The following is a 24973-nucleotide window of genomic DNA, read 5'->3' as shown; positions in this document are numbered from 1 at the left end:
AATAGGGTATATTATTATGCCATATATTTACTTTTGTTAAAATTGATGGTGTATTATCAATTTTTAATTAAAAGTAATTTTCTTTCCGCAATTTCTTTTTCATCTTTCTCACGATTTTCGTTCATAATGAGGGTGTCATCTGTAAAAGAATAGACACCACCTGCACCTATTATATCCATTTAATTACCGATGTATTTGTTAAACATTATTCATCTATTTGTTGCCGATCTGTGAGGTATGATTTAAAAAGATTTATTGCAAGCCTCCTAATATCGATACTATTTAAATTATTGATTAAATATGTATAATCAACCGTGTCAAAGGCCTTAGCCAAGTCAAGAAAAACATAAATTAATTTTTTATTTAAATTTCTTTTATATATCTCTTATGTTAATAAAACCAAATTACTTCTTGAATATTAGTCCATATTTTTCAATGTATTTTGGAACTCTATCTTTAGTTATTTTTTTTTAAATTTTTGCTACATTTGATATTAGGGATATGGGTCTGTAATTTACAATATCAAATTTATCTGCCTTGTTAAATAATGTATGTAGGACAATTTTGTAAACATTGCGGAAAAACTTCTGGTTATAAACATTTTATTTATTAAAAATATTAAGTATCTCAAGTCCTAAAGCTTTATCGGTCTTAATTTATTGTTTCTTCTATTAACTTTTTTAGTTGTTGGTTTTAACTGTTGTGTGGCGTGTATTGACTTTAATAATCCACTGGTTATCCAAGGGCGCCTTTTTAATTCATTTTTTTAAAGTGTATTTTGAAGTTGAATTATACCTATGCAACACTAATTTGTACTTTTCAAAGGCTTCATTTATATGATCTCTTGCATAGGTATATTTCTATGCATATGTAGTGTCTTATATTCAAATTCTTTTATTTCGTTGCTTTCGAATTAATAAATTTGACCCCTATACGAATTGCCGTTTTTATCCTGTGCACAATCCATATAAGAATATTGACACAAAAAAATTCTCTCTACTGATTTCGATGCACCAAGCTCTCTCTCTCTCTCTCTCAATCAAATAATCCATACTGTCCAGGAGTACCTTCCCCCCACCCTCTGTTAATACCTTTACAAATTGGGTACTCGCCAATAATCGTTCGGAAGAGCCACCAGAGGTTTTTTAGTACCGCGCGTCGTTTGTTGAACGCAGATATTTGTTTGTTTTGTTGAAAACAAACGCGCGTTTCATTTGTTTATTTTATTAAAAAAAAAATACAATGGAGCCTCCCAACATAAGGATAGTTGCTGCCCAAGAGGATATTGGTACGTACCATTTATTTAATTTATGCGTACTATATATTATGTTGTATGGAAGTATATATGACTTTTGTTTTTTTTTATCTACATATTTTGATTAGGAAACTGAGTTAAATGCTTAAACAGCTGGAGCTATCGTTTTTTTTTCCAGTGTGAATTTATCAGTATTAATATCATCAGCCTTATTGATAGTCAAATTGTCTCAACCTTAAATTGAACCATCATAACCGTAGGACCACTAAGTTTTCTTACAATGTCATTTTGCATTAAGAAAAATCAAGTCACGTATATTAAAAAAAAGTGTAATAGGTGTTACATTATACATGACTGTAATTGGCAATTAAATTCCCAACATAAAACAATAAATAGAGAACAAGTGCAAATAAATCAGACAGGGATCCGACTATACATGTAATCATTCCAATCACTGAACATCACTTATTCAACATAGTTTTCCTAATGTAATAAATCGCTTAAATTGTTTAAATAAATTTATCCGGCACGTCGCTCTTTAGAATCCCTAATACGGTGTAATTTTGTTTAAATTGGTTATAATGGGGCCGCGCGAATTCAATTTTTTAATTTGGTTAAGATGGGCATCTTGTGTGTGTGTGTGTATGTATGTCTTACCCACTTAAAGCCACATTTTTTGATAAAAATTAAGATACGAGTAGAATTTTCCTTTTTTAGAAATGCCCAAAAGGAGAGTGAGCATTGTCGAAAGTCCCGATCAAACGAAAAAGGGAATTTTACGCACGCTAAGTAGTCGATTAGAAAAAGCTTCTTCTTTGGGCACAAAACACGGTAATGCTGTTTGTCACAAATGCTTGCGGACTTGGTATATGTGTGCACCTGTTATCGAATGTTTTATATAAAAGTTCTATGTAATCTTTGTCATCTGAAACTTCATTAATGGTTACTTGTGCGATAAAAACTCACTAATTTTTAAAAACCCAACTTAAACGGTCACGATTATCAGTTGACAGTTTATATGTTGATTCAAAGTGAAACGTCACTTTTTTCTTTCAAATTTCTTAGCAAAATTGTCTATTAACCTATCAGCCAAATGTCCTCATATTAGAATCACCATTTGCATGTTTAAAATCAAGCATTGGCAAAAGTGACGGTGAACTTTCGTTCCTTGTTATATAACAAATATGAAGCTTTTATAAAAGTTATATAGAACTGTTATAGGAGCACCATATGTTTTGTGTTGTTGTGGGTGTTGGGAACTTTTAGATTAAGAAGTCGTATTTATGAGCGTACATGTATATGGCGGCTTAATAAATAAGAATTTGTTTCATTTGTTGATTTAATGTACTCCTAGATATTTCTTTACATACCCTCACAGATTTTAAGCAATATAAATATTTTGCGGTAGGAAATTAAAGAGACTACACGGGTTTCACCTAACTTGACACCATCAGATTTCTATACATTTCATTAGTAACGAGTTTGTTGCGGCTGATGCTGTTCCTCGCGTCTTAGTTTCTAACACTTGCGATCTTCAGAGTTAGGTATGTGGCTGTAGACCTCTAGTTCAAATTGGAAAATTTATAAAAAAATCAAATCAATATCAATTTACTTAAAACTTTTTCTAATTATAAGGAGATCTAGTGTAAATCGATGGAAGGAGATTGTAAGTTAATTGGTCTAATACTTTTCGAGTTATAAATTTTTTTCTAAAAAAAGTAAAAAATTATTTTAGTCAAACTTTAAAATTTCAAATCAAGGGCAATTCACTTTTTGTAGCTATAAAAACTTTTTGTAGCTATAATGAGATTTGTTGCTAATTAATAGAAGAAGATTGTAAGTTAATTGGTCTATTATTTTTTAAGTTATGATTTTTTTCCAAAAAAAAGTCCAAGATTTATCTTAGTTCAACTTTAAAAATTCGGAAGAATTTTAAATCAAGACCAATTTTTTCGAAACCTCTTCTTATTATAACCAAATCTATTGTTAATCGATAAGAGGTTATAGGTGATTCCGTTTAATATCTTTCAAGGTATGATTTTTTTTTCCAAAAAAGTTCAAAAATTAATTTAGTCCAAATTAAAGAATTCATAAAAGATTAAAATCAAAAGCAACTTACTTGAAACTGCTTGTAGTTATAAAGAGATATATTGCTAATCGATGAGAAAAGATTGTAAGTTAATTGGTCTATTATTTTTTAAGTTATATTTTTTTTAGCATAAATACTCTAAAAATTTTTTTTGCTAAACTTTAAAAATTTCTAAAAAAATTAATTCAAGGGCAATTTACTTGAAACTTCTTGTAGTTATAAAGAGATATATTGCTAATCGGTGAGAAAAGATTATAAGTTAATTAGTCTATTATTTTTTAAATTATAATTTTTTCTATCAAAGACAGTCCAAAAATTATTTTAACCAAATTTTAAAAATTCCTAAAAAAATTAAATCAAGGGCAATTTACTTGAAACTTCTTGCGGTTATAATGATGTCTGTTGCTGATCGATGGAAGAAGATTGTAAGTTAATTGGTGTATTATTTTGGAAGTTATGAATTTTTTTCAAAAACAACTCCAAAAATTATTTTAACCAAACTTTGAAAATTCATAAAAAATTTAAATCAAGGGCAATTTACTTGAAACTTCTTGTAGTTATAAAGAGTTATATTGCTAATCGATGAGAAAAGATTGTAAGTTAATTGGCTTATTATTTTTTAAATTATAATTTTTCTATCAAAAACAGTCTAAAAATTATTTTAGCCAAACTTTAAAAATTCCTAAAAAATTTAAATCAAGGGCAATTTACTTGAAACTTCTTGTAGTTATAAAGAGTTATATTCCTATACGATGAGAAAAGATTGTAAGTTAATTGGTCTATTATTTTTTAAATTATAATTTTTCTGTCAAAAACAGTCCAAAAATTATTTTAGCCAAATTTTAAAAATTCCTACAAAATTTAAATTAAGGGCCATTTACTTAAAACTTCTTGCAGTTATAATGATGTCTGTTGCTGATCGATGGAAGAAGATTGTAAGTTAATTCGTGTATTATTTTTGAAGTTATGAATTTTTTTCAAAATCAAGTCCAAAAATTATTTTAGTCCAATTTAAAAATTCATAAGAATTTTAAATCAAGACCATTTTTTTTGAAACTTCTTGTTATTATAAAAAAAATCTATTGTTAATTAATAGGAGAAGGTTATAAGTTATTTGGTCTAATATTTTTTAAGTTATGCATTTTTCTCCGAAAACAGTCCAAAAATTATTTTAGCCAAACTTTAAAAATTGATAAAAAAATCAAGTCAAAAGCAATTTACTTGAAACTTCTTGTGGTTATATTTATAAAAAAATCTATTGTTAATCGATAGCAGAAGATAGTAAGTTAATTGGTCTAAGATTTTTCAAGTCATGATTTTTTTTCCAAAAAAAGTCTAAAAATTATTTTAGTCCAACTTTAAAAATTCATAAAAAATTCAAATAAAAACCAATTTACTTGAAACATCTTGTAATTGTAAAAATATATATTGCTAATCAATGAGAGAAGATTGTAAGTTAATTGCTCGATTATTTTTGAAGTTATAATTTTTTTATCATTAACAGTTTAAAAATTATTATAGCTAAACTTTAAAAATTCATAAAAAATTCAAATCAAGAGCAATTCACTTGAAACTTATTTTGATTATAAAAAGATCAATTGTTAATCGATAGACGAAGGATATAAGTTAATTGGATTATTATATTTTAAGTTATGATTTTTTTCCAAATTTATCTATTTTATAATTTAAATCATGACAAATGGACCTAAAACTTCTTGTACTTATAAAAAAATGTATAGCTAATTGACGAAAGTAATAAGTTAATTGGTCACATATGTTTTAATTTATAATTTTTTTTTCCTAAAAAAAGTTAATTGGTGTATTATTTTTGAAGTTATGAATTTTTTTCAAAAACAACTCCAAAAATTATTTTAGTCCAACTTTAAAAATTCATAAGAATTTTAAATCAAGACCAATTTTTTTGAAACTTCTTGTTATTATAAAAAAAATCTATTGTTAATTAATAGGAGAAGGTTATAAGTTATTTGGTCTAATATTTTTTACGTCATGCATTTTTCTCCGAAAACAGTCCAAAAATTATTTTAGCCAAACTTTAAAAATTCATAAAAAAATCAAGTCAAAAGCAATTTACTTGAAACTTCTTGTGGTTATAAAGAAATCTATTGTTAATCGATAGCAGAGGATTGTAAGTTAATTGGTCTAAGATTTTTCAAGTCATGATTTTTTTTCATCTTGTAATTGTAAAAATATATATTGCTAATCAATGAGAGAAGATTGTAAGTTAATTGCTCGATTATTTTTTAAGTTATAAATTTTTTATCAATAACAGTTCAAAAATTATTATAGCTAAACTTTAAAAATTCATCAAAAATTCAAATCAAGAGCGATTCACTTGAAACTTATTTTGATTATAAAAAGATCAATTGTTAATCGATAGACGAAGGACATAAGTTAATTGGATTATTATATTTTAAGTTATGATTTTTTTTCCGAAATTTATCTATTTTATAATTTAAATCAAGACAAATGGACCTAAAACTTCTTGTACTTATAAAAAAATGTATATCTAATTGACGGAAGAAAGTAATAAGTTAATTGGTCACATATGTTTTAATTTATAATTTTTTTTTCCTAAAAAAGTCCAAAAATTATTTTAGTATGCCCTTCTTCTTTCCCACAAGTGTGTAGTATTTCAATAGATCCATATATACGTGTACGTACATAATTTTGACAAAAACCATCCGATCATTCATGAGCGCATGCGATGAAGAAAGAAAACCAAAGAATCTTTTTACTAATATAATTTTAATTAGTCAACTAACCATCAAGTGTATCTATCCCCCGTATAATCTCATTCTCGTTAAATTTCAGGAAAAAAACCGAACGGAAACGTATTACCGGATGGGTTTTATGAAAAGTACGACCATATGGCCCCTCAAAATTCATATAACGACGAAAGGTACCATTTTAATGAAATTACATCTTTTGTTTCGGTAACGTTGATTTTTAGATCCTGGTGGTACAAGTTGTGCGTCAAATGTCGCGGTAAGGACGAGAGCGTACCCTCCTGGGAACCGAGGGCGTGGTCCAAGTTTTGTCCGTATCCATTTTTTCCGACTTATCGGCAATTTTCCCGGGTGGTTTGCCTGCTATTGATCGGATTGATGTCTTGGTGTGCCATATATTCAATTGTGGGTAAGTAATATTAAAAGTCAAGCTTGTTTTAGTCGGACTATATACAGGGTGTTTCAAATTCGACCCTCAACATGAGTTATCATTTTTGAGCTTAACAATATGCCTTTTAAAAAATCCGAATAGTTCCGAATATATTCGAAATTTTAAAAAATCCATTTTATTTTTTCCTGAGCTTATTTATATCCGATTTTAAAATCTTTGCACTTTTGCATTACCACTTTTTTCGTGCTACATGATGGTGTTTTTAGATTTTTAATACGACGTTTCGTCTTTTTCCACCCATCATCAACTCTGCTTTTTCATATGGATTTTTATATTTTTAAAATCTGTTACTCTCAATTACTTTTTTAATGATGAATCACAAGTTATATTTATTTTTTTTAAAAAATCTGAATTTTTGGAAAAAACTAAATTTGCAACAGTTAGCTGTGATAAACTGACGAGAAAATATATAAACTGTCATAAATATCAGATGTTTTAAATATTTGTATGTATTAATATAATTAATTATAAACTCCGACAATTTCGAGAAATTATTATTATTTCGAAAAATTGATCTTTTAATTTTAATATTTTAAAATAAGTTTTTCTTTTCAGTTTTTATAGTCAAAATTTTTCAATTTTTTAAAATAAATTTTCCGTATTTTCCAAGCATTTTTATATTATTCCAGGCATTTGGATTAAAATCTTGTATTATTTCTGTACTTTAGGGTCATTTTCCACGTGTTTCAAGGACATTTCAAATAATTTTTCTTTAAATTTTAATGTTTTAGGATAAGTTTTTGCTTCCAATTTTTTATTCCAGAAACTTTGAAATTTAAAAATTTTCCAGAATTTTCAAACATCTTTATTATACGATATTTCAGGCATTTGGAATAAAATATAGTTTTATTCCTAGACCTTAGGGTCATTTTCTGCATCTTCCAAGTATTTTAAATAATGTATCTTTTAATTTTAATGTTATGTTGTAGTTTAATTCCACAATTTTTGGAAGTTTTAACTTTTTCTAGATTGTTTGAGTATTTTCATGATATTCCAGACATTGGGATTAAATTTTGTTTTATTCCAGGAGTTTGAGTCAATTATCACCTTTTCCAACTATTTCAAATAATTTTTCTTTTCATTTTAACGTTTAAGCTTAATAGTTATTTTGTTATAAGTTTTTGTTTTCAATTTTTAATTCCAGAAACTTTAAGATTTTAAAATTTTCCAGATTTTTTAAACATTCTTATTATACGATATTCCAGGCATTTGGAATAAAATATAGTCTTATTCCTAGACTTTATGGTCATTTTCTACATCTTCCAAGTATTTTAAATAATATATCTCTTAATTTTAATGTTCTAAAATAAATTTTTGTAATAAACTTTTAATTTCACAATTTTTGGAAGTTTTAACTTTTTCCATATTTTTTCAGTATTTTCAGGATATTCCAGGCATTGGGATTAAATTTTGTTTTATTCCAGGAGTTTGAGTCAATTATCACCTTTTCCAACTATTTCAAATAAATTTTCATTTAATTTTAATGTTTAAGCTTAATAAGTTTTTGTTTTTAATTTTTAATTTCAGAGTTTTTAAATTAAAAAAAAAATAAAAAATTTTCAGGATTTTTTTGGCAATTTTATAATATTTAAAACATTTGGAATAAAATCTAATTTAATTCCAGGACTTTCTAATCATTTTACACGTCTTCCAGTTATTTCAAATCACTTTTCTTTTACTTTTAATATTTTAAAATAGGTTTTGGTTTTCAGTTTTTAAATAACTTTTAACAATTTTTAGAGCTTTTGAATATTTGTATATTATTCCATGCATTTGTAATCAAATTGTGTTTTATTCCAAATTTTTCCATGTCTTGCAGGTATTTGCGATATATGTATAATATTGCAAAGTAATGTTTTTATTTAATTTAAAGATTTTCTTTTAATTTGGGGAAATTGGCATGTTTTTTTATTTTCTTATAATTTTCCAGGTTAATGGAGTAAGTTTTTAATTATTTCGGGCATTTAATATAAAATCTTGTTTTATTCCAGGCTTTTAGAATCAGTTTTTTTATTTTCCAGACGCTTGGAGTGATTTTTTATGACTTCCATACTCTTAAAGTAATTTCGTAGGTTTTTCAGAAACCTGGATTAATTTTCCATATTATTTTAGACATTTTTACAACTTCTAAAGATTTCAATAATTTTTTTAAATATTTTACAGGAATTTTGCGTGATTTTCTGTCTTCCAGACATTTCACGTAATTTTGTAAAATAAAATGGAAAATGACTTCAAATAATTAGGGTGCAACTCTGGAATAATGTGTCTACCTACACTACTACGGTACATTGCTAGTATTTCTATCTAACGTGTAATATCTATTGACAGTTTAAGTGTTGTCTTGCCAGTTGGTAGATTTAATTTTTTTCAGAAATTCAGGTTTTAAAAAATAAAAACTATTACTTGTGAAACATCATTAAAAAGGACATTTTGCAAAGATTTTAAAAATGCAATAATCGAATATAGCGCCTATAAAAAAAAAACAGAGTTGATGATGATTGCAAAAGCCAAAACGTCGTATCTAAAAACACCAAAAATCTAAAAACACCATCGGATCGGAAGTAGACTCAGAAAAAATTAAAATCTATTTTTTTTGAATATCTTTGGAACCATTCGGAATTTTTAGTTTTTTTAAATTGCATATTGTTAAGCTCAAAAATTCTCAACTTTGCCCCAATTTAACCATCTTCGTAACTCTTATAGATTCCGAGATCTCCATGTCGAGGGTCGAATTTGAAATACCCTGTATAGTATCTAATACACCAGAGAAATTGATGGAATATTCTTCAGAATAGATGATATATACTATAATTTTATTAAGTATTAATTGAGGCCAAAAAACACCTAACGAGCCCTAAATTTTGAAAGAAATTACTTTGAAGTCCTAAAAATTCCTCAAGCTGCAAATATTCAAAAATGTCCAGCCACTTCAAGTTCCAATGAATTAGGCATAATTTCATAAAAAACGAATCGAAACTTTCTCACATATAAGTTGATTGATTGATGGTTGACTAATTTGATATCCGTAGGTGAGACAGCAGCCCCTCCTCACGGAAAACTCTTCCAGCTGATCCTGCTGAGCATCTGCGCATACTTGGGGGGTTGGGTGACGAGTCTCACCACCCTCCCGGCCCTCATAGGGATGCTCTTCACCGGATTATTTCTGCAAAATGTCGGACTCGTCGACTTGGACGAATCCTTCTCTGAGGTAGCCAACAAAATTAGGTAATACGATTTATTATTGGTATGCACGAAAACAAACGAAAAGGTTGGTCAATGAAACATTGATTTACGTAAGGAGACACCCGCTTGGAATAATAAACGAGCTAATTACCGTTCCGATTTTACAATCGATGTGCCATAATAGATATGAAATTAATAAATGAAAATACTCTTTTTGTTGGTATTATTTGCACGAACTTCCTCTTTTGTTTTATATTGGGGCTTCCGATATGGTTCTGTTAACATGCCAGTGGCATTTATGGCAAATTATATATACAAGGCGTTTCGTAAATATTTTATTAGGATTTAAATAGAATTTCAAAAGATTTCAGATTCAGAAACATTTTTCATACAAATTGTACAGATTTAATTGTGCTAAGAATTTAAGTGACCCTCATTACGATTCTAAAAAACGTGATAATATAACAAAACAATTTTAAAACTTCATAACGTTTCAAAATATTCTTAAATGAATGCATCCCTGAAATGCTGCCTATGATTTAAAAAAAAAGCAATTAAATTACTTGAAACTTTACAGGAAGTCAACTATGTACTAATAATGACCTAATAACCTAAAGACATTCTAGTAATATACACTTAGAACATCTCAGGAATGTTCTGTAAAACTTTTGAAGCATTTTGGAATCCCAGGAAAAATTCATATGTTGAAATTTGTTCCTGAAAAAACTAACAAATTTCAAACGTATTTTTTTAAAAATATTTGAAACCTTCTGCACCTTTTGGCATTACTGGAAAAGTCGAAGACGTACGACTTTCATATAGTTTCCAAACTATAGCTCTTATTTTTGTCCTGAAAAAACAAATAAATTTGAAATATATTTGTCGACGTTTTTAAAATATTTGGAACTTTCTGATCATTTGGTACCACTGGAAAAGTTGTACGTCTTAGCCAAGCTACGAGCTTTCAAAATTTCTTATTAATTTATGCATATTTGTCTTATATCGAATATGGCCAACTTTGAAATGTCTCTTTAATAAATTAATAAATTTCATACGCATTTGCCAACGTTTTTGGAATACTTAAAACCTTCTGAATCGTTTAATACCACTGGGAAACAGACATGACCAAGCATTTTTTAAATATTAATTAAAAATATCATTCTCTTCTCTTGAATGCCTGGAATTAAGAAGAAATAACCTCAAATGCCTGGAAGAAAAATAATTTTCCTTTTTCCAGGCAGTTGCAGTGGATTTATTCAAATTTTGCTTTATGATGAACAATAATCTTAATAATAATGATGTATTTATTTATGATATAGATGCTATAGGGGTCTTATACGTAGCACTGATGATTATTACCTAATCCTACCTATATAAATAGAAAACTTAAAAATTTAAGACTATGACAAATAAGCCTTAAAGGCTAGACACATACAAAAGTGTAAAATCACATGTGAATTATTGTTCAAAAATTGAATAAACAACCGGAGAGTGTCTGTTATAAACCAAATGCTCTTCAAGTAAAAGGGAATTTACATCTTAATATTTAAGTAAGTTTTCACTCCACTTAAAGTTAAGTATTTCTTTTATAAATGTATTTATAGATTTCTTCTAATTTTAATTACTTTTATTATCAATGTTTTTCAAGCAGGGTACTAAGGTTATTACATCTTTATGTATGTATTTTTTTAAATTTATAATTAAATAGAGAGTAGTAGTCCATTGTTGTAGTAGTGTCCACCAAGTTGGGTTAAAAAATTTCGAGTCTATATTTAAATTGAAAATGGGTTCGCGTGTTTCATCCCTAAAGGCATCATCAAACTTAAGCAACAGCTTCTAAAAATTATTTAAAGGAATGTTTAACTGAATCATCTTCAGAATATACTAGCCTGGATGTCCTGGATTTACTTCACTTAAACATTATACTAATAAACATTGTTGGGAAATAATAATATACGAACTCCTAGTTTTCTCAAAATATTACATTCAGATCTTTCGGAACAATAATATACACGAGAAAGTAATTCGTTAGTTCATACTAGTGCGCTTTATATTATCGTTCACTTAGACAGTAAATTGCATAATAGATCGCGTGATCCGAATATAGAAGAGCACTGAAATCAGTATAATTTCACGCTTTGACACACATTTTAATGGATCTGGTGTAGTACCCCTTCATTTTCTAGGTTGTACCAGATTGCAGGTGTCTGGCGATAATTGGACGCGTATTTACTGTCACGAAACTCCATGAGTGTGAATAGACAATTATGTGAAAGGAAAATTTGGTTCATTAAAAGTTTTATTTGATTGTTAGTTTTAAGCACCTTTTTCTCTTCTGATAGAAATGTACTAAGAGGAACATTAAAGTTAAAGTCAAGCATTATTAGCAAACGAAAAAGTCTCTCTTTAACAAAGCAACAATAGTATAAATAAGCTGTCAAAATCTTACTTAAAAATTAAAACTACATTAAAAGAAGAAATATTAATAAATTTAAAATATAAGAAAGACATACAATTCAAGAAAACATTAAATGAAAAAAAAATATATATGTATATATACTATTATATATACAAATTAAAAAATTATTATGTAAAGCTCGAATGTTTTTGAAATTACAGTTCCTGTAGTAAACGAGGATTCTTTAATTTAAATTTTCTTACTAGAAATTTTTTGTGGTAAATATTCATTAGTTTATGGTGAAAATCACCTAAAAGGGTCAAGTGATTGTAAAACATTGTCCCATTAAGTATTATTACGTTCTTCTTTAAACCTGAAGTTTGAAACCTGAAGATCTTTAATTGAAGTTTGTTGAACTAAAAATTCTGCTTAACCTATGTTCTGCTCTTTTTTTTAGAGAATTAATAAAACAAACATTGTCAGTTAATGAGGCCGAGACATGTGACACAAGAATGTATCTGTAAATAAGAACATTTAATTAAATTGGTCACTCTTATTATTGCAAATGAAGCAGCGTCAGGACAATTTATATTAAAATCTGCAGCTAGCATAACAGTTAAAGAAATGGATAGCAGAGATAATAAGAGCTTCTAATCTATTTAAAAAACACAGCAATTTCGGAAGTGGGTGACCGATAAATACACACCACATATAAGTTCAAGTTTACCGATAAAACATCAACAAACTCAAAGTTTTGTTCGTCTAAAAGATAAATGCATCTTGCTATAAAACGATTAATAGTTAAAAATTCATCATGTATAAAATTAAATATAAGGCAAAAGAATATACAACTGAATAACTTGGGATACAGATCAATTTTTCTTGCATAAGCCAATGTGTTGTAATAAGTAATATGTAACGATAGTCACAATTATTTATAAAAAGGTAAAATTCATTTGACTCATTTCTTTGGGACTGTACGTTCAAAGAAAAGTAAGCGCGATAATTTTAGAATTTGCTATAATCTTATTAGAGCATTACATGTATGAATAAAATTTCTACTTACAGTATGCAATTCTGTATGACTTACTACATTACTAGCATCTAAAACAGTAACCTCAACACTCGGAGTTTGCTGGTCAAATTTGCAATTACCGTCAGCTTGATCCTTAAAAATAAAGTTTGCCCTGTCTTTGTGACATTTGAAAGAACTCGTCCATTATCTCAAAGAGACCTACGTAACTAAAGAAAAAATAAAAAACTCCAAGTCTCGGTCTCAAAACATCTTTTTATATGTCACGAAGGTTAAATGTATCACTAATAAAGCATCATCAGACCTTATAGCTAGATGACCTGCTAAGACTTTGAATTTTTTATTTTTTCTCTTTGTGACATTTTTCGCGTCTTAAAAATTACTGACTTTTTAATGAAGTATATTTTTCTATACCAATTAAGTAATAAAAGCCCTGTACACACAAATTCAACCTTTCCATACACCTGTTAATTTTACTGTTAAATTTTAAAATGAAAGTATTAATCTTATAATGATTTGAAGTCTTGTTAAAAAACACTGATATAATTTTCATATGTCCCAAGTATTTTAATTTACTATTTATTTCTCTAAATAATGGGTATTTTTTGCTGTTGGGGTCATTAGATCCAGCAACAATTGAAACATAATCTTTTAACGTATAGCTGTTTGTTAGATCAGTAATAATAAGGCTTTAATAATTGAACCTCAATAGAAAAACACAATTTCATAATTATACTGAGCATATTAGATAACTGAGTCAAGAATATTTCCGAAAAACCGGCAAAAAGTCGAGATTTTGGCTCTCCTAAGACCTATATGAGCAGTGTATTGTTCATTGTATAGCAGGAATTTAAATGACTGTTGTTTAATAGACTGTTGTATAATTTAATACAGCTATAGTATGGTCCCGTTTTATACATAATAAGTCTGTATTTGGGATATGTATATTTGTATGTTCTTGTAGAATATGCAATTGGTGGTATGCAACTGTTAAAAAAATCCATATTTTAAAAAAAATACAATAGGCATTCTTCATACATAGGGCATATATTGTAAGTATTTTCAATTCTTGAAATTTTCCCCGACAGGACTTATAAATTAACCTTTAATTTCTTTCTTATATAATTTTTATGGTTTCATGCAACTTTCGAGTCAGGGCATTATGATGTATGGGGTAATGCAGGTAGATATTTAACGTAAAACCAATGTCGTAACATCAGAATTTGCTTTTTTGCAATGGGTTCAATTAGATTATTACTTATATTATTACTTACTTTCCAGACATGGTGCTCTGGTGATAATCCTAATCAGAGCGGGCCTGGATTTGGACCCGAAAGCCCTCTGGCGTCTAAAATTTATCGTGGTAAGACTAAGCCTGATCCCCTGGTTGGTTGAAGGTGGAGTATGCGCCATCCTCTCCAGGTTCTTCCTAGGAATGGCCTGGGACTACTCGATTCTCCTCGGGAGCATAATTTCTGCAGTAGCACCGGCGGTTGTGGTGCCCTGCCTCTTCAGGTTGGTCCATTGCAACCAAATTTCAATTCTCCCTAATAACTTTACAGGTTTCAGGTTGCGGACTAAAGGTTATGGAGTGGCCAAAGGTATTCCTACTCTAATCATTGCCGTGGCGAGTATCGACGATGCCACTTCGATAGCGGTCTTTGGTATAGTGAAAAGTATCATGTTCGTTCACAGTTCCTTAACGTCTCTGGTGCTACAAGGGCCAGTTTCCATATTTGGCGGGTTCGGGTTTGGGATTTTGTTCGGGTTGCTGTTGCGGTACTGCCCGGAGAGAAACGATAAGTTTTTGGTAAGTCACTTGCATAATTGTAGTTGCCTTATGCGATAAATCATTCATTTTATTTGAATTAAAGCCGCAGTAGTCTGAGCATTATGATCTCTTAATGTAGCGTATTAATCTAATAATGAAGACCAAAAGAAACGTTTTGTTTAAGCGGAAAACTAAAGTGAGATAAAATACACGCTGTATAACTAGTCAAATATGTTAGAGTATACAGATATAATACCGATGGTCGGAAGTGCGTCGTTTACAAAATACAGGATGTTGAAATTTTCCAAAAAAAAATACAATTTTTCCCTATGTATTGAAAACACTCTTATAGATTTTAATGGAATTTTTAGGTTTTAAATTATAGATGGTGAGGCCACTTTTTGAGGCATTGCAGGTTATGTGACTTCTCCAGGGATGGACTTGCATCACATGTGTGTTACATTTTTTGGCAAAAGTATATTTTTTCCAAAATATTCTAATAGAATTTCAACAAAAAAGGACCCTTGAATCCGACGCATTTTTTTTGTGTAAAAAAATAAAATCCATACAAGGGTTCTTCTCTTTAAAAAAAAATTGAAAATTTATAAAACACATGATAAAGTCAAATTGTTTTCGAATAATTTTATATAAAAACAATTTGTTGTGTCTCAAAAACTTTTTGAGTTAAAGGCGATTTTGCCATCCAAGGTACAAAGGCCACCAAACTTCAATATTTAAAAACCGAATTACTATTTTATGATTTTTATTTTTTAACGAACATTTTTGATCATAACTTGAGAACGACTGGAAATATTTTCATAATTTACCCAAATGACAAAATAGTGAATTTCTGAGGATGAATTTGGGGGGTAAAAAAACGATTTTGACTTAATAAATTTAGTAGTTGAGGCCATTTTGGTTGGAGCCGTTTTATAGATGATGTATCGTGATAATTTTGATAAGAGAAGAGTTTGTCTTTATTTTCATTGAAAACTCTAGGATGCAGTCGAGTTTTGACTGGGAGAATATTGAAATCTTTAGAATAAGATATCATACACCAACATAATTATCATTCGACTCTTCCTTGACCCGACCAAACCTTTGGTAAATAGGGCAATAACTTCTCAGAACTTTGAGTTAATAGTCAAAAGCATTGGTAAATCAAATTATGAACAGTTCTTTCCACTTATATCTTTTTTCAGCTCTCTTAAGGATTACATTGTGGAATATTTGGTCAACATCTGCATTTTCCTCGACAAATGTTAATGGCTTTATTCGGTATTTTAGGGTTTTCAACGGATCTGTAACATCTACAAATCGATAAATCATCATAGCCTCCGTCATTAGTAAGTTTTGAACTTGCAGTGTATTTAGTATAAAAATATTAGAGGTATACGTAATAAGACTAATAAAAATTTTCTGTCTGTTCATTCCTGTGACTTCAACATTATTATTTTAACGAAGAGCTGTTTATGCGAGGATCTTTTATCGTCGGAGATAAGTATCTCGTTTTTTTATGCGATAGAACGTATGAGATTTTTGGTGACCAAAGGAGCGGTGGTGTACCCATTGCATACTTTAATAGTGACAATTATGGAACACCTAATTCCTGAAAATGTCAAGCACTTCTGGTCGTATGTTGATTCTTTAGGTAACGGTAATGACATTTCCATATCCCAGGGAGATTGTGGATGATTACGCTAAAAACTTCCAATCTTGTTACTGTAATTACACTTGTTACAGGATACAGAGGAACGCCCTGCACCAATTTGCGACCCATTCCATATAAGATTATCTTTTCACGTTGTCACAGTGTAAGACCGAACGAAGGTGTCCAGTCCATTGGCCAGCAAGATCATCCGATTTAACACCTCTAGATTTTTGACCAATTTAACGGGGACTCCCTGTACATTAAATGTACATCCCAGAAACCACTTAAACGTCCTTACTACGCCGCTCAGATCAAAGAAAATCAACTATTCTTGACCATAAAGTGACTTTTAAACCTCTTAGGTACCCTTCAGGATCATAATGCTGCTGGCAGGAGGCATGGCGGCGATATACTTCAGCGAACACTTGGGATACGGTGGTGCGGGACCCCTAGGGGCTGTCGTAGCCGCCTTCGTTTCCCTCATCTTTTGGACGAAACAGGGATGGAGCACCGAGGAAAACCCTGCCTCGACCGCTTTCGAGATTTTCTGGATGATCGTCGAACCAGTGAGTTAAAAAGAAAATTGTTTTTCGGCAACTGTACAATTGGGGTTTTTTCAAGGTTCTTTTTGGTATCACCGGTGCCCAAATGCGATTCGAGGAGCTTCACGGCACCGTGGTTCTGATTGGAGTGGGGATTCTCATAGTGGGAGTAATCATCAGAATTTTCGCGACTCTGGTTATTGGGATTGGTTGCGGGTTAAATTTGAAGGAGAAGATCTTTTGTGCTATAGCCTGGATGCCTAAGGCTACTGTACAGGTGGGTGAACAGAATACTTCATCGCTTTTAAGTCAGTTTCTAATCTAAAATCGCTTTTCAGGCTGCTCTAGCTCCTATAGTACTCAGTTACATAACCGACACCACATCAGCGGAATACTCCAGTGCCAAAAAAATAATCACCGTATGCATCTTATCGATTATGATAACGACGACAATTGGGGCCGCTTTGGTGACCCTTTTGGGCAGCAAATTGTTACGAAAAACGAAATTTGCGGTGCAACCGGAGCAGTGGCGTAGATCCCATCGACCCTCTGTGCGTGACATCAGCATAATCGACGAGGATTTCGAGGACGACGACGACGAGGACGAGGACTATAAGGGAATCGATAATTTAGGCTGCGATATGGCTGAAGAATCGAAAACAAATGAGGGCGAGGCCAAGAGTGATCAGGTCGTAATTTGTTGTCAGCCAAAAGACACTCTGAAGCCACCCGAGTATGATTGTGTCAAGGTTTCCTTAAAGGAGGACACGTTAAGTGAAAAGTTACGTAAAACGGAATCTTTTTTGAACGGGGAACGTTCCGAGGACGATAATAGAACGGTTACGAGGTTAAAAATTAACGAGGAATCCGATCAAACACTAGAAAACGATAGTGACATCAATAATGCCAGTGAAAAGAAATGTGATAACGACGCGAGCGGTAATGAATCTTGAGAGCCATGCAATTATATATTTATTTTTTTTTATGTATTATATAGGTGTTATTGTTAAGTTAAAATAAATATATTTTTAGTTACAATATCAGCGGTGAGTTTTATTACACCTGATTGTTTATCGAAGAAATATTTTGGGTTGGGTAGAGTGAAATTGTGGCGTTAAAAGAGGTTCTGCAATATTGTAGGTTTAGTTTATTCGTTTCATTTAGGGCGCAGTGGATAAAATATGTATTTATTTATTTATATAAAAAAACGGGCCACTTGATAGGCACCGCTGTCCAATTACTGAACCGCACAAAATTTACAAAGAAAAATCAATAGTCAAGCGAGTATTCTGCATTTCTATTGTTAAAATTAAAAAAAAAATACTTGAATTGTTACTAAACGAATAAGCGGTGAATACCATTGTATTCACCGTAAGTAGTTTGATTGTGATCTTGGAGTATTGTACGTAGGGTGTAAGGATTGGCGTTTAGGTGGACTTTCTTTTATATTCTCTGTCCATGTTGTATATACTTGGATACCAAAGAAGTCCAAACCATGGTATAAATGTAATACGGGTCCAAGGATAATTCCTTAGTTAGATAATTATACAAGGTTACAATATTAGTAACGAAAAAGATTTTATACAACTTTTTACATATTACCCACATAGCAAGCGATAACAGTGGATATCGCATGCTATATACCTATAAAGTCCAAAAAATATCGTGTATGTTCTATGTATATACATTATACACATTAAGATAAACTTTATTTTTATATGTTCAAGTATAAATATACGTATATATTTTGTGAACATTACCGTCGCCTGCTAATATCTAAACCTTCGATATATACATCGTACATACACAACATATATATATGAACGATGTACAGAGTGTCCCAAATTCGAGAGTGACCATTGGGATCTCGGAAACCGTAAGAGTTACGGGGTCGATTAAATGGAGGCAAAGTTGGGCAATTTGAAGCTTAATAAAATGACGTTTAAAAAATTTTAAAATTCCACATACTTCCGGAGATATTCAAAAAAAAACGAAACTTGTCAAAATCGTTTTTACCTTTACCGACTTTATTTAAAGAGATATCAGAAAAACAAAAACAGTTTTTCATTGCCACTCTTATTCCACTTTCAATTCCGTTTAAGACGTCTTTTAGCCTTTATTTAGGACGTCATTTTGGATGTGACATTTGTACTTTAAGGTAGTAAGGAAGTCAAAATGACTCGTCATATAGATCAGAAACTACGAAAAACGAGGTATACAAGACGTCAATTTGTTACCTAGGAAATTATGCATATATGGTATATCCAGAAAATGTTTCATGGATATCAGATCAGCTATATACCTTAGGAATATTTATTATATCTCCTGAAATAGTGAAAATTTATTTATATATTCTGTAAAGAATATAATAGATGTTTATGAGACATCCATAGGATATTACCCTTGGATATAGTTTAAATATCTAGTATATTGAGGATATACACTGTACATAGTAATAGTATATTCCATGTATTACCTAGTGTGTGACAAATATATATTTATTTCATATAGCATTAAAAAAAGGCATTTATTACAGTTTTCATTGTATGTTGTATGTGGTGTACCTCAGGATATTATGAGTATACATAGCATTTACATATAAGATATATTTGCTATGTGGGTATGTCTAGGTGATGTTCAAACCTTAATTTGCTATCAAGGGTTCCACCTAGATCTTTGATAGCATCAACACATTTAAGTTTGCAGTTCAAGAGTTGTTGGTTACATGAATAAGGTGTCTTAACAATTTTTTCTTGAACAGATTATACTATGGCATTTATCTAGGTTAATAAAGAGCCTAATTTTGTTGCAAAAAATGTACGTAAGTTGTTTTAAAACTTGACCGTAGTGTTACCACTTATATATACTTTTAAATTGACAGCATATAAAGTAGGTATATTCAGTTTGCATATAAAGTAAGTCACAAATTGGGTTATGTCCTTAAAATAATTTTTCAAAAATCTGCACACTAAAATTGTCAAGTTTAGTTAGCAAGGTCACATAATGAACATTATCAAACGTTTTGAAAAAATCAGTGTACACAGCGCCAACCTCATGTCTTCTTTCCGGGATCAATCAAATATTGACATTTTAATCCAGACACTACTTCCAGGCAGTTGAGATAAGATTTAATGAATGCCTGGAAGAAATATAAATTACATTCCAGGCAGTAGTTTTTTTTTAAAAGTTCAAGTCTCTAGTCTAAAGAGCCTTAGTTGCATGTTTTATGATACTTAAAAAAGTCAAGACTTAACTTTTTTTTCAAATAATTGCACATGGGAAGTATTATTTATATTGTTACTAAATCAAGTACTAAGATTGCTGCCTATTTCTTCCAGGCAGTTAAGGATCATTTTAATTTAATTTTCAATTGCCTGCAAGAAATCGAAATCGCGACCATAAAGTACAAGACATCATAAATCGAATTCATTATGAGTTACTTATTATATTGGGTATTAAGTCACTTATAGCAAAAATCAATTTAGAAATTTTCATCTCACAGGCTCAAAAATTGAAATGGAGAAGAAAATAGACTTATTCACGTATTTAAAAGAAATATGAACTCCAATCTGTAATGATACCGTTCGATATACTTGAGGTATAATAGATTTTTTATATACCTAGGAGCTGAAATAGGTATATAAAAAATAGTTTGTCAAACTATTAATAAACCGTCAAATCATATAAAAAAAGTATTTAATTAGGAAGAATTAGGAAGCAATTTTGATGATACTACATAGCTGGAAATTTAAAAGATAAGTATATTTTATTTTTAATTTAATTTTATTTTTCTTTAATTACTTTGATAGCGGTAGTAGATATAAATACTGAAACGTTGGTTCAAATTAGGTATTTAAAAAAAAATAGGTCTTCTTGTTGTTTTTTATCGTTTTTTAATTATAATATTCATAACAAAGTTAGGTAGGATATTGAAAAGAAGAAACGAGCTCAGAGATTAATAGATCAGCTCCTAAGTATATAAAAAATCTATTATACCACAAGTATATCGAACGGTATCATTACAGATTTGGGTTCATATTTTTTTTAAATACGTGAATAAGTCTATTTTCTTCTTCTTTTCAATTTTTGAGCGTGTGAGATAAAAATTTCTAAATTGATTTTTGCTATAAGTGACGTAATACCCAATATAATAAGTAAATCATAAATCAATGCTTGAATATTCCAGACATATTTGGAATGGTGGAATGGCTTAAACAATGACATAAAGCAAATGCCTTTGAGAGCTTTCTCTGGTCAAATAAAATCTAAACTACTTATGGAACAAAGAATTGTCAATTAATTCAAGTAGGGTGATATATAAAATGTAATAATGCGTATAATAACGTAATACAAGAACTAGTAACATGTAACATAAGATATATATGTGTATATAATATGCTAAGTTTCAGTGGAATGTTGGGAGATTATATTTTAAAACTCCATTTTTAGATTTATTCTTTCTTTTTCCGTAAGTTTTGTTGTTGATCAAGACTGGTTTCTTTTAAAAAAAACAACTTTAATATACAGGACGACTTTTTAATGTACAAAGGTTGATACAAGAAAGAGAAGTGTTTACAAAATTAGTTTAAGGTATATTTATAAGTTTAAAAAGGCGTTGGCTACATAAGCATAAAAGTTACTAGCTAAGGTCCGGTTAACATGCTTGGTAAGGGCTACTGGTCACGTAACTCCTCCCCTCTGAGTTGTCTTCAAGAATTTTCTCTTCATGCAGCATGTTTTATATAATACATAAATTGCTAAAATTATTATAATAATAAAAGTAATATAGTATAAAAACTAACACTATTTATTCGTACAGCTGGAATTTCCGAAAATTCATTAAGTTTTTTGCTTTTGTATTTTAAGGGTATTTAAAACTGTTTTTATTTCATTACTATTTATATTTTCTAGTTTTAAATGTTGAAAGTTTATTTCAGAGTCAGCATTTTCAGAAATATTAAAACTTAAATTAGGTAATTCTATGTTTTTATAACTAGGTTTTGCATATTTAAAGCGGTGTAAAATAGTATTTTTAATATTGATTTCACAATCACTGTTTAGTTCGATTAGATAGGTGCCATTTAAAGGTATATTGTCTTTATTTCCGTAACAATTCTGTATAGCAACAACTGCACTTGGCACTACTACAATGTATTTATTTAGTTCAATTCTGCGAATGTCTATATCTTGAATCTTCATGGGAATCTGGCTGCAACTGGAGGTGTTTTTATCGTATTGTAACAGCTTTACTTCGCATGGAGCTAGGTTGTCATTTTTTGTTATATGGAGGTCCAGGCATAAGTATTCTTGGTTGTAGACCTCTTTGCAAGCGTCATTAACAAGTACGTAATTTTGCTCATTTAAAAGAAGGTATTTGGAACTCGGAATAATTGTTTTAAAGGTATTTGATAGAGGAGTAGGAAGGGAATATAAGTGATAATAATTATACTTATTCTCTTCGACAATTGGAATTTCTAAAATAAACGTAACTTGATTTTCTTTTGTGTAGCTTTTGATTTCTATGATTTTTTCGTAAATTAAAATATTCTCTACAATGCTCGGAGAAGGGAATTTTTTATTGACTAGATGTTGTTCTACACTTCTAATTTCATTCAGTAATGTTTTTGGATCAATAATTGCATTGTGAAAGGTATTTATTTTAGAGAAGGTTATTCCTACTTCAATTCTTTCTAGGATATCATAAATTATTTGAAGAGAAGATATTAATTGAGATATAATGGTTTCAGAATGTAGAAAATGATAAGTTATTAGGTTTTCATTTTGAGTTTCTAAAATAAAACATTGTAATTCTTTTATTTGATCACCTAATATCAATTGATTTCGTTCTAAGGTTTTTGTAGTATTTGATCTTTTACAAGAGTTTTGATATTTTGTTGATTATTTCTTAGAGCTTCAATGGCTTGATTAAAACGTTCAGCGTCATTTTGATCTAAATTGCCTGTTATTGATTTTATAATTGATCCAAGACCATCTATTAATCCTCTTTTTGACTTTCTATTAAAATGTGGATTTATTTGAAAAATTTGAGATTGTATTTTATTTATAAGAATTTCTACAATGTGGTAAGTGTTATAAAATTCTGTTCCTAAGTTATGTTCGTGAGTATTATTCGTAATTACTTCTTTTATGAGTGTGTAGTAAACTTGTAATGACTAAAATTGTTTAGTTATGTTATTAATGTCGTATATTTGTATAAAAGTCCATGAGTCTATTTTGTTTTGAGCATTACCCAATTTTAAAGGGAGTATACCAGGATTGGAATTTAGGTTGTGGATGATTGGTGTTTTTATTCCTGCTGCGATGCTGCAGAGGGTTGATATTATCATGACGATTTGCATTTTCTGAGGTTTCTTCTTAATCTAGCTTACGTCTAGGGCTCCTATAGGTTTTGACTCCCAGGATACTGTATTTGTTGCTTCTTCTTGAGGAAACTGCCTCGATCGCTTAGTTTCTACAGCTTGTACAGGTATCTTGTCCCAATTGACCGGTGATCTACGATAGATCAGACGACCGTACTTTTTTGTAAAAACTGTTCGTTCTTTCCGTAAATCGCGTCGCGAAAGAAACTTGGAAAAGGTTAGCCAGTTTCTCGGAAAAATCCTACTATCGACTGCGCCAGTTTTGTGGTTGATCAAGACTGGTTTCTTTTAAAAAAAAAACAACTTTAATATACAGGACGACTTTTTAATGTACAAAGGTTGATACAAGAAAGAGAAGTGTTTACAAAATTAGTTTAAGGTATATTTATAAGTTTAAAAAGGCGTTGGCTACATAAGCATAAAAGTTACTAACTAAGGTCCGGTTAACATGCTTGGTAAGGGTCACGTAACTCGTAACATACATACGTATATTTTTTGATAGCCTAGACCGATGCACGCATCTTGGGATTATTTTTTGAAGTCTTTTTTTGCCTCGTCTGTCCTCTCTCCTTGCGCTCGTCCGTTATCGCACTGCCGTTGTCTGTCTTAAAATCTTAGGTTAATTATCTGTATATCTTACTTTGCATTCCTATATAAAAACGTTATTTTTATTTTTGTAAAATTGTTTTTGTAAATTGTAAAGGGCTTTTTCATCCCTTCTTTGCTTGTGCTTACTAGGAAAAACGGTTTTATAATCGAGAGAATAGTCCTATTTGTCAATGTAATTTTTTTTCCCTTGTAATTTATATTGACCTATAAAATTGTAAATTTTGACAAATAAACCATTTTGATTTAGATTTTTTTTTGACAGATTTACGAACAATCACTCTGTATAAGAAGACGAGTACCTCAAGTTGTCTCACACAACTGACATATTGACACATTGCCGGTCTGAAGGCCTAAATAATAACCGAAACGCCGGTATGAAATAAAATCAAATTTATTTGTTTTTAAGACCTCAACCTGCGACACTTTCCCTTCAATTAAAAAAACTTTTATAAAGAAAACGTTGGTCTCAAAAGCTTGTTACAACCTGGACGAACATTTTAAGGTAACTATATTTATAGCTGCAACTAACAGTCTGATTCTCTTTTACATAATTAGTGTTTCTTATTATTAATAAGTTTAATTTTTTATGTAATGTTGTTGAATTTTCAATGTGTATTATACCCCATTTTTACACTCAAGAATGACGTTCTGTACTCTGTGATATTTGTATTTTATTAGGACTATTTAGTTCAGAGCAAAGCTTTATTAACAACTCGTTCGTGATAATAAAGCTAATTTTTGAATTTGAATATTTGTTTGATTTACCTAATTTGAATTTTTCCATGTCCGAGTTTAATAATGAGAAAAAAACATTTGCAACGTTTAAGCAGTTTATGCCTTAAATTTGTAACTACTAATCATCGA

The 24973-nt window shown here is 30.0% G+C and overlaps 1 protein-coding gene across 2 annotated transcripts; it reads left to right on the top strand.

Annotated features, from left to right (window-relative positions):
• The first annotated feature begins 1107 nt into the window (after positions 1–1107).
• On the top strand, positions 1108–18163 carry LOC126744131 (sodium/hydrogen exchanger 9B2-like). 2 transcript variants are annotated; one of them, XM_050451475.1, is made up of 10 exons: positions 1108–1288; positions 1973–2086; positions 6177–6264; positions 6316–6500; positions 9572–9767; positions 14438–14671; positions 14726–14966; positions 16941–17144; positions 17200–17397; positions 17459–18163. In XM_050451475.1, exons 1-10 carry the CDS (start codon positions 1243–1245, stop codon positions 18071–18073), a joined length of 2121 nt encoding a protein of 706 aa, XP_050307432.1. In that variant the 5' UTR covers positions 1108–1242; the 3' UTR covers positions 18074–18163. The 2 variants fall into 2 exon arrangements, with proteins under 2 accessions (XP_050307432.1, XP_050307433.1); XM_050451476.1 differs by lacking the exon at positions 1973–2086 and having other exon boundaries at positions 1109–1288.
• Positions 18164–24973: the final 6810 nt, after the last annotated feature.

This window comes from Anthonomus grandis, chromosome 13, assembly GCF_022605725.1.
Source record: "Anthonomus grandis grandis chromosome 13, icAntGran1.3, whole genome shotgun sequence".
NCBI lineage: Eukaryota > Metazoa > Arthropoda > Insecta > Coleoptera > Curculionidae > Anthonomus > Anthonomus grandis.
The sequence above is the reverse complement of the archived record's forward strand: the minus strand, read 5'-3'. Positions and strand labels throughout refer to the sequence as shown.